Genomic DNA, 10,502 nt, shown 5'->3' with positions numbered 1-10,502 from the left:
CCCCCACCCACACCCACACACACACACACACACACACTTGCTGACACCCGGGCGGCTGACTCCTTTCCACGGGCCTGGCCTCCCTGCCCCACTGCCCGCACCTGACTTAGCCTTCACTCACCTGTGGTCACAGGGGCATCAGCAGGGGACCCTTGTGTAACAGACCCACCTGTGTGCTGAAAGGGGAACTTTAACCTCCAAGGTGAGGTCACACCGCCCGGCTCAAATCCCGGGCCACCGGTTAGCGGGCTTATTTCCCTAATCTCCTTAAGCCTCCTTTCCTCCCCAATCTAAAATGGATTTGCTAACAGTGCTTACCTCAGAGTGTTTCCACATAATTAACGGAGATAACCCCTGGAAAGGATTAAGCTTGGAGTTCCGTAAGGATTGGTCACTGCTCTTTCTATTGGGAACAGTAGGAGGTAACAGTCACAGCCCCTGTGCAGGGGCGGGGCGGGGCGGGGCCGGACAGACCAGCAGGGCTGTTGGCTGCGCTGGGAAGGCGAGGGGCGTCGGGTGGAGAACACTGTGGGGCTTTAGGACAGAAGCTCTCTCCAGGGACAGCCCAAGGAAGGTCCCCTCCGGGGTCAGGGCGAACCTGGGTCACTCACGGGCTGGTCTTCGCACCTGGCCTGCCTGTGAGACTGACATGTATTGGACTGAAACACTGAACTCACTGTTTGTAATCGCTCCATTTTCCCCAGCGTGATGCGAGGTCCCTGCTGCCCTCCTCCAGCACCTTGGGGGCCTCCCTGCGCCCCGTTATTGTATTCCTCGGGCACAACCCCGATCTAGGCCCTCAGCACCCCGTGAAGGTTTATTAATAACCCCTCTGCCTTCAATCTGCCACCAACCTCAATCCAGATGGGGACGGTTTTGGCACTAAGGGTTCTAACATCATCTCACGCAGCCCTGTGTCTGCGGCACATTGTCCGGCTCTCCGCGGCCTGCAGGACACAAGCTAAACTCTCTCGCCACCGCTGGGCCCGATGTGGTAACGGGGACCTGTGTACACGTCGGCCCCTGGTCCCCCCAGCTCCGTCCTTTCCTGCCTCCCCGGCTGTGCCCTCTCCACGCGCTGCCCGGCCTCCCCACCCGCACACATTCGCATCCACCTCACATTCAGCCCGGTGAGTCCTGCACAGCCTCACGCTCACACCACCAACTAGCTGTGTGCAAGGTTTCCATGGGCTCCGAAAGCCTTTTCTCTAGGGGGCCAGAGAGTAAGTGTCAGGGCTCTCGGGCCACCGAGTCCCAGTCCGTCTGCGGAGGGCTCAGGCCCGGAGCCCGGGGAGGAGGCCGCCTACGCAGAAGGGGTGTGGCCGCGTCCCAATAGGACTTCACTGTGGATGCCGAGTGCAAGCTTCACCTAATAGTCACAGCTCACACGATACTCCTCTTCTGATGTTTCCCAACCACGTAAAAACGTCACACACGTCCTCAGCTTGTGGACGGTACAGAAGCCGGCGAGGCCACGGCAGATGCTGGGCTGCGGGCCCCTGTTCCAAAGGCACCTGGTCGCTGTTCCCTGGCCACAGCTTCCCTTCGCACCTGCCAATCACACTTAGCATCCTTCAGCGCACGATCTTCAGGAGCCGCCCTTGGATGTTGACATCTATACACAAACCTGCTACCCACACACAGATCCAGGACATGAACCCTTCCCAGCACCACAGGAAGGTGAAGAGGGCACCCACAGTCTCCCCTCCCGCTGGGGGAGGCCGTCCCTCTCCTTTCAGCGGGCCTCACTGAAGACACAGGCCCCGGCACGGGCTCCCTGAACCGACAGACAGAGTCCTGCAGCTCTAACTGAAACGTCTGACACCACTAACATGACGACCACACGGAAGCTGTCTGTGTGAGAGACACGGTGACGCCAGCGGCAACTCTGAACCGTGTGTTCCCTTTGCCGGGCGGCCTCTGCCAGCCCCTCCTTACCTGGGCCAAGGTGAGCGTGGCTTGCTGGCAGGTGCCGCACCGCACCCGGAGCTTCCCGGGCTGCACCCGCTGGCAGGGGCCCTTGCAGTAGACGTAGAAGCTGTTGTAGGCCGGTCTACCTGCTGGGAAAGAAGCAGAGGCGTGGCCATCAGTGATCGACGCAGAACCAAACCGGCAGGCGTTAGGGCTGACTCCTCAGAACACGTGAAACAGTCACGGGATAAATGTTCCAACGAGGCTACAACAATGTAATTTGGGAAATCGAGTTTTATGCTCAAAATAGCGAGAGCCGTTTCTTCTGGCCCACAGCCCCGTGACTGAGCCACATGGGCGACCTGCTGCCTGGAGAGCCGGCTGCGTTGCCGGGACTCGGGGACATGCAGGGCGCCCTCTGGGACCAAGGCTTACGAGGGACGGGAGTGTGGGGGCTGTGGGGACACAGGGACCGTGCTCCTGAGTTCAACTCCACGCTCTGAACACAGTTTCGAAGGCTCCAGACTTTTCCTCTTACTAACAATCCACAGAGATGGACCAGCAATCTCTCATGATGCGAGTATCTCCCCAGTTTGCTGGGTTTCAACACACGGTCACACCCGGGGGAGACAGAGCCTCGAGGGCGGACCGCACACAGGCCTGGACGGGGCTTTGTACTTCAGTGGGTTCTCCACCAGGACACATGCCGCCCTAGGAACACGCTGTCAAGAGTCAACGCCGGGCACACAAATCAGTCCCCACGCGCCTCTGGCAATGAGGACGCCTTGCTAGCGGGGTTCACACGTCCACGTTTGCGAAGAGCGAACTTTATGCAGAAGCACTGACCAGTAAAAGAACCGCCTTTCCAGATTTCTGAATCTCTAACGTTACTAAATACTTCTTTTAATCCTTAACTTCCTTCTTGCCGGGTAGGAGTTACCTAAGGCCACGCATAAAATTTTGTTTATCATCTAGAAATAATACACAGTATTTTTGATCATTAGGAGTGAAAACCTTTAGACTCCCAAATGCATGTGATTTGTTGAAAACAGTATAAACATGAGAAAAGAAAGATCCTAAAGTCTTATGAAGCTCCATTTGTTTTACTAATTTACAAAAAAGACATATTGAATTGTCATTTGTTCAGCCATCTTTACTAATATTATGGGTGACAATACTTGTAAAATGAAAAGCACAATAAAGATGTCAAGTTTCATGTTTTTATCATTTATTGGCAATATATTTTATAATCCTTAGTCTCCGGAGATGAATGTTTAGCTTCTGGTTTCCAGTGTGAAAAGGTAGACATACGTATATCTACCTTTTCACACCGGAAGTCATTGATAAGAAACTATCATTTTCTGACACCTTTTCGTAACTTTAGTGCCTTAATGTGCAAGGTATTTAAGTTGATGAATATCAGTGTTGTTAGAAATATAATAACCACATAAAATATATCCTCAAGGTCATATATGTATCAGAAATGTGGCAGATAGAAGCACGTTAAAGCTACAGAAACACCACGATAACTGATAGAACATGGGAAGATGGCAGAACTGTGACATTGGAATGTGGAGGAAGGTGAGCTTGGTGAAGGAGGCAGAGCCTTTACTGTTAAAACCTTTATCAACAATATGGACAAATCCAATTCTTCGATTTTTATAACCTACGGTAAAGGTTAAACGATTTTAAAAAGGAGAGAGGAAGGGAATGGGTAAGGGAACGCTCCCAGAGGCGCCCGGGCCGCAGTCACCTGCCTTGTGGGTAGCACAGTCAGCAAACTTCACAGCAGGAGCCAAGCATCTCAGGGACCGGGGACCGGGCCTGCTCTCTCCCTCCACGTGCGTTCCCAACAGTGTCTCAACCATGATACACGGGGCCCCAAGCACCCCCACAGATTCTTCCTGGTCTACAGATACAAAGGTTTACAGTCTGAGAATACAGGCACCCGAGGCAGGAGACGGACCCGCGTGGTCACGGCGACACCCCCAGGGCACGGGGCTGAGTGGACGCACAGGAACAGCTGCACAGCCCTTTCTCAGGACGCAGCGGGCTGGCGTCCCAAACTCGGGCTCGCCGGTGCGTCGGCTTCAGCAGCTCGGGCTGCTGGGACAGTCGATGGAGTCTTCACACAGCCGGTAAAATGAACAATACACCCAAGTGTCGCTCTTCATCATAGACATTCCCTAGCACTCCACTAACCTCTCCTAAGATCTGCAAAAGGTTTTTATTCATCTTTTAAAGAATGAAGTTGGGGGTCTTCATGGGTTTGTGGGGTGTTTTTTTTGGTATGTTTGCTTGTTTTTTATTTTTTAAGAATTAACCTTTGGTGGGCCTTAATGTTGAATTTTCAGTTCACAGATACAATAAAAGTGATGCATCATCATTCATAATAATGACCATCTATTTTTCAAAAAGCAATAGCTCAATGAGCTGCCATTGCCTAACCTATGAAAGAGAGGGATTTTCACTCACTCATTTTGAACTTATTTCTGGAAGCCAATGAGAATATCTAATCACAATGTAGATAAATTATAGAATAAATGAAAAATGCTTAAGTTTATATAAATATAAGCTATATAAAAATTAAAATTCTGACTAGATACTTCTCTAAAGAGGACACACAGCCAGGCCAATGTGACTCGGTGGTTGAGCATCAACCTATGAACCTAGGAGGTCACAGTTCAATTCCGGTCAGGGCACATGCCAGGGTGCAGGCTCGATCCCCAGTGGGGGTTGTGCAGGAGGCAGCTGATCAATGATTCTCTCTCATCATTGATGTTTCTCTCTCTCCCTCTCCCTTCCTCTCTGAAATCAATATAAATATATTTAAAAAATAAAAAAAATACAGAGGACATACAGCTGGCCAATAGATACATGAAAAGATGCTCAAGGTCACTAATCATCAGAGAGATGCAAATTAAAACAATGAGACATCACCTCACACCTGTCGGAATGGCTACCATCCACACATCAACGAACAACAAGAGCTGGCGAGGATGTGGAATGAAGGGAGCCCTCGTGCACTGCTGGTGGGAGTGCAGACTGTGCAGCCACTGTGGGAAGCAGTGCGGAGGTTTCTCAAAAAATTAAAAATGGAGCTTCCATTTGACCCAGCGACCCCACGTCTGGGCCGATACCCACAGGCCCCGGAACACTGATGCGGAAGAATACATGCGCCTATGTCGTGGGAACTTCACCACCGACATCATCAAAAGGGTTGAGCATGAAGCAAAACTTTAGTCTGGGAGGGACTGCCATATAATAAAATTGATAACTTCAGTCTTTATTTCTACTTAAGAAGGTGTGTTCGGGGGTGGACATATTTCACCGGAAATGTAGAGATCACAAAAGCGCTAACTTAAAATCAAACTATTTCTAAAACGCACCGTAAGCGCCGCAGCTTCGGTGGCACAGAGGGCATTCTGGCGGCAGTAGGAGTTCGGAGCGTTCGGAGGAGCTCCGTGACACTGCTCACCGGCGGGGCGGGGCTGCCCTGACTCCTCACAGACGACAAGTATTGTCATGACGGCCACGGGACAGATCCTCAGGGTAAACGTGGATTCTCATGTAAAACCCGACACTTCAAGGTATGAGTTATTAAAATGGAAAACAAAAAATCCAGGGGAAATGCTTTTCAGTCCACTGATCTCCCGCTTTGTTGAAAGATAGCTGAAAGTTTCCAAGTTAATGCTGATAAACAGGTGAGCTGATTGAAGCTATAAATATCTTCAAAGAGCTATTCAAAGCTTATGGAAATCCTCTTTTAATGAGGTGAACACACGAAGATTAGCTCTACCTGAATGCCTAGGAGAGCCCAGGACTGCACTGCACACATTGGGCCGAAAACGCTATTTCCAGCCTTTTGGAGACAGACGTCCTATTGTCCGTGGTTCCGGTCCCTCAGACCCTTCTAGATCTTCCAGAGGCGGCCGCAGCCGTAAGAAAGGAACTTCCGGGAACACGAGCGGGCACGGGCCCTGCCCCACCACGAGCTCCCCTGGCAAAGCTCTCTGTGGCCCTTGGCGGCCCCGAGGTGACGGCGGCTCCAGGTGCCGTCAGGAGCGGCTCCCTTTCCACCTAAACTGACTCTGTCGGTGACCTTACCCAGGGCCACCGCTTTCAGACCCACAGGCAGACAAAAGCCACTCGTCAGCTCCCACCGGAGAATTGCGATGACTTTAATTTACACAGAAGAGCCTTAAGAACAGGGGAGTAATTAGGCGCATGCCTGGAAGGCAGTTCCGTCACGCAGGGCATTAGGAAAAGCCCTCCCCTCCCAGCGCCTGCTGCGACCTGCAGGAAGGCGGGACTGCAGGACAGGCGACTTGCTCCTCGGAGCTCAAGCCTGGATGGAGCGGGTCCTCCCCATGGGCTGCAGCAATTCCCCGTGGGCTGTTCTCTGAGATGGGCTCACCTCACCATTTTATTGAAAAGGCTCCATTGTGCTGATGTCGCACATGCTGCTGCGGCTGAACGGTCAGGAGGGGTGTGGAGTGCTGCACTGAGGACCTAGAAGTGGCCGGCAGTCACGGTTTCCAAGGGATAATGGACGCCATCCATTAACCCTCGTCAAGGGCAACTCGGTGCGATGCCCCCCTGGTTAACAGGAGGAAATGGGAGAATTACTCCAAGGTAAACAGTAGGGAAAAAAGAAACAAGTGCTTTGAGAATGGGGCCTTAACACTGGCTTCGAGAACAGAGGTGATTACTTGAAACCTCTTTGTTGAAATTTTGATTCACCCATTGATTGAAAATGTCAGTCGAGCCCTAGCCGGTTTGGCTCAGTGGGTAGAGCGTCGGCCTGCAGACTGAAGGGTCCCAGGTTTGATTCCGGTCAAGGGCATGTACTTTGGTTGCGGGCACATCCCCAGTAGGGGGTGTGCAGGAGGCAGCTGATGGATGTTTCTCTCTCATCGATGTTTCTAACTCTCTATCCCTCTCCCTTCCTCTCTGTAAAAAATAATATATATATAAAGAAAATGTCAGTTGACCAGGTACATATTCAGTAGGTCTCTATGGCACAGTAGGTGGGCTGTCTGAATTATCTCTCCTCTTCACCTACCATCCTCAGACCCTTCCAAAATTATGTGAGCTAAAGGTCCATGATGTGTGCACCATTCATAGGCCTATATTTGTAACCTCACTGGGTAACTAAGGAGGGTGCGTGGGTTTTGACGGGTCCCAAATCCTGCCTCCCAGTTCTCAGGAAAGAGAAGGATGATAAGCTAATTATTCAGTGCAAACTAGATATTATTCCCAAGAATTACTGATTCCCTCCAATCACCAAGGACTGTGAACATAATTCATGAATATATCGTATCATCAATCCATCAATAACTTGTAGTTACGGGCAACAACTGTCAAACAGCAGAGTAAAAACACATCACAACCAGATAGCTCCCTTCGGCCCAATTACTGTAAATCAGAGCAGCGCGGAGGAGAAGCAGCTGCTCCTTGGAGACACCTGCCTGGTGTGCAGGGGGCAGCGATTCCTAGATTTTCTAACGCAGCCTGAGGAGCAGGCTGTGGGCAGCATTGTCTGTGCGGAGGGGGCGGGTTCTGCTTTGTCTGCTGCCTTGCCGAGTGGCTCTAGTCTTACATGCTAAGATCAGAATGTTCTCTCACTCGGGAAGCTTTTGAAGGGCCCACTGATCACATTCTGATCCCCGAGGAGGTGACGACCAGGACACGGATGTGGTCCAGACTGTTCCGTCCACCTGCACGGTGTTAAGGCACAGAGCTAGAGGCACTCCAGGTGTTGTCATGACCTGGGACTAACGGGGAAAAAGCTTTACAAACGTGTCGAAAGCAGTCTGGAGGCTCCGTTCACAGAGTGATGCTTGGAAAAAAAATGAAAAGATTATATAACTTCTTGCCACAGTGAAATCATAGTCTCTCACTGACTAACTCCAAATGCACTGAGAGTGGTTTTTCTATGGCTGTTATGTATTTCTTGTCAGCTGGTATGTTGTTTTTTTCACATCAAATGTCATGCTGTGGAGAGCAGACATCCTTTCATTTGGGAAATTGTGACTCAGATATTTTACAAAAATGGAGATATTTGTTCTCACATCAGAGTGTATAGGGTTCGTGCTGATGTTACACACCAGGCAAAATCAAAGCAATTTTCCATGAACACTTTGATCCAATTTAAAAAGGATGAAAAATGGAACCAAAAGACCTTGGTTCAAACCTGAGCCTCACTCCCTTTTAGCTGTGGGACTCTGAGGAGGAAATTTAGTCTTTCCTGTCAGTTTCTGTATAAACAAAGGTAATAGTTATGTTCTCAGTGAAAATCAAGTAAGATAAGTGTAAAAGTTTCATAAACTATTAAGTGCTAGTAAAAAAAATTATTTTATTGAGAGTAAAAAAAATTGTGTCTCTACAACAGTGGTTCTCAACCTTCCTAATGCCACAACCCTTTAATACAGTTCCTCATGTTGTGGTGACCCCCAACCATAAAATTATTTTCGTTGCTACTTCATAACTGTAATTTTGCTACTGTTATGAATCGTAATGTAAATATCTGATATGCAGGATGTATTTTCATTGTTACAAATTGAACATAATTAAAGCATAGTGATTAATCACAAAAACAATATGTAATTATATATGTGTTTTCCGATGGTCTTAGGCGACCCCTGTGAAAGGGTCCTTCGACCCCCACAGGGGTCGCGACCCACAGGTTGAGAATCGCTGCTCTACAATGAACTTAGAATAATGGTTGGCAGGAGAAAAATATGATTTTCTGTAACAGCTCACACATTAACTAGGACTACTTCAGCTTCATTCTCAAAATAGAAAAACAGCTGAAACTTGGAATTAGGCCAAAGTGCTATGGCGATCTGCTACAATTTGTAGGGCAGGCGTTCATTTACTTCCGGTGGAGATGTGAAGAATTTCTGTTCACTGGGGCAGATGGCCCCAATGCATGGTTTATTGTCCTGTAAGAACTTCACTGTTTTGTATCTCGCTTAGAAATCTTATCCTGAATTCTCTTCATCTATCTATCATCTATCTATCTATCTATCTATCTATCTATCTATCTATCCATCCACCCACCCACCCACCTACCATGTGGGAATGGAATATAGGACTGTTCCCCCTCCCTCAAGAACTTACCCCAAGCCCAGCTGGCGTGGCTCAGTGGCTGAGCGTCGACCTATGAACCAGGAGGTCACGGTTTAATTCCCGGTCAGGGCACATGCCTGGGTTGTGGGCTCAATCCTCAGTGTGGGGCATGTAGGAGGCAGCTGATCAATGATTCTCTCTCATCATTGATGCTTCTATCTCTCTCTCCCTCTCTTTTCTTCTCTGAAATCAATAAAAATAAATTTGAAAAAGAAAATAAAAATTCACCCCAAAATATGTCAGGCCGGCAAAATTCCCCAAACTGTGCAAAATCGTCCTCCACGTCCCCACTTGCACTGAAAGGGCATATTATAGCAAACACGTCTTTGTTGGAGAAAAACCAAGTACTTGGCAGACTCCTAAAGTGTTTGTAATAATTTGATGTGAGAGCAAATTTAAGTTGCTCGGGCGTGACTGCCAAAGTCTCGCCGTTGTGGGGAAGGTTTACCCGGGAGGCGCTCCTTAAACCTGTCCGAGGACCAGGAAGTTCATGCCCTCCGGCGTGGTCATTAGCATGTATGATGCACAGTGAGATGTGGACACGTGAGACTGAGTCTGAAGCTTATCATTTTATTTCTGTAGCGGGCCTCCAGGGCTGATGGGTGTTTGGCGAGTGTTAACTAATTTATAATCCTAGAGTAATTTTCATCTTGTACTACATTCGACCACCGGCAAAATCCACTGATGAGAACATACTCTCTAATAATCATGCTGTATCTACCACAATGTGTACTCAGAGCACAAGCCTTAAAAGCACTTTCGTTTACTTTTTAACTGCCTTGATGGGAGCAGTGTTAGGTTCACAGCAAAACTGAGCTCAAAGTACAGGGGGTTTCCACAGACCCTCTTCACCAACACACACACCACCTTCTCCATTATCGACACCCCCCACCCCAGGCATAGTACAGGCTGCACACTGCCTGAGTGCACACCCACAAGCCGGCACTGACACCATTGCCACTCACTGTCCACGTGTACATGAGGGCTCACTCTTGGTGTGGTATATTCTGTGGGTTGGACAAATGTGTGATGGCATGCATTGTCCTAAACATACCTCTTTCTGGCAACCACTGATTTTTTTTACATCTCTATAGTTTTCGTTCTTAGAATGTCCCATAGTGGGGATCACGTGGTAGGCAGGCTTCTCAGATTGGCTTCCTGCCCTTAGTCACGTGTACCTGAGTTTCCTCCAAGTCCTTTCATGACGTGTTAGCGCAGATGTGTTCAGCCGTGAATAGTATGTTATTGTCTGGATGCACCACAGCTTCTCCGTTCACCTACGAAGGACATTGTGGCTGCTTCCGAGTCCGAGCAATTACGAATGAAGCTGCTGTGACATCCGTGTGCAGATAATTGCGTAGCCAGCCATTTTCCCCTCATCCGAGTGAGCCCCGCGGAGCACGGCTGCTGGGGTGCCTGGTGAGAGTATGTTTACTTTTGTAAGAAACTGTTCAACT

The 10,502-nt window shown here is 49.2% G+C and overlaps 1 protein-coding gene across 1 annotated transcript in view; it reads right to left on the bottom strand.

The window, feature by feature from the left end:
* PARK2 (parkin RBR E3 ubiquitin protein ligase) overlaps positions 1 to 10,502 on the bottom strand; it is a 445,454-nt gene that overhangs the window by 310,017 nt on the left and 124,935 nt on the right. The window contains exon 4 of the mRNA XM_014539771.1: positions 1,939 to 2,060. Within this exon, the coding sequence (XP_014395257.1) occupies positions 1,939 to 2,060 (122 nt within the window). The remainder of the gene's footprint in view (positions 1 to 1,938; positions 2,061 to 10,502) is intronic.

This window comes from Myotis brandtii, unplaced genomic scaffold, assembly GCF_000412655.1.
Source record: "Myotis brandtii unplaced genomic scaffold, ASM41265v1 scaffold229, whole genome shotgun sequence".
Lineage (NCBI taxonomy): Eukaryota > Metazoa > Chordata > Mammalia > Chiroptera > Vespertilionidae > Myotis > Myotis brandtii.
The sequence above is the reverse complement of the archived record's forward strand: the minus strand, read 5'-3'. Positions and strand labels throughout refer to the sequence as shown.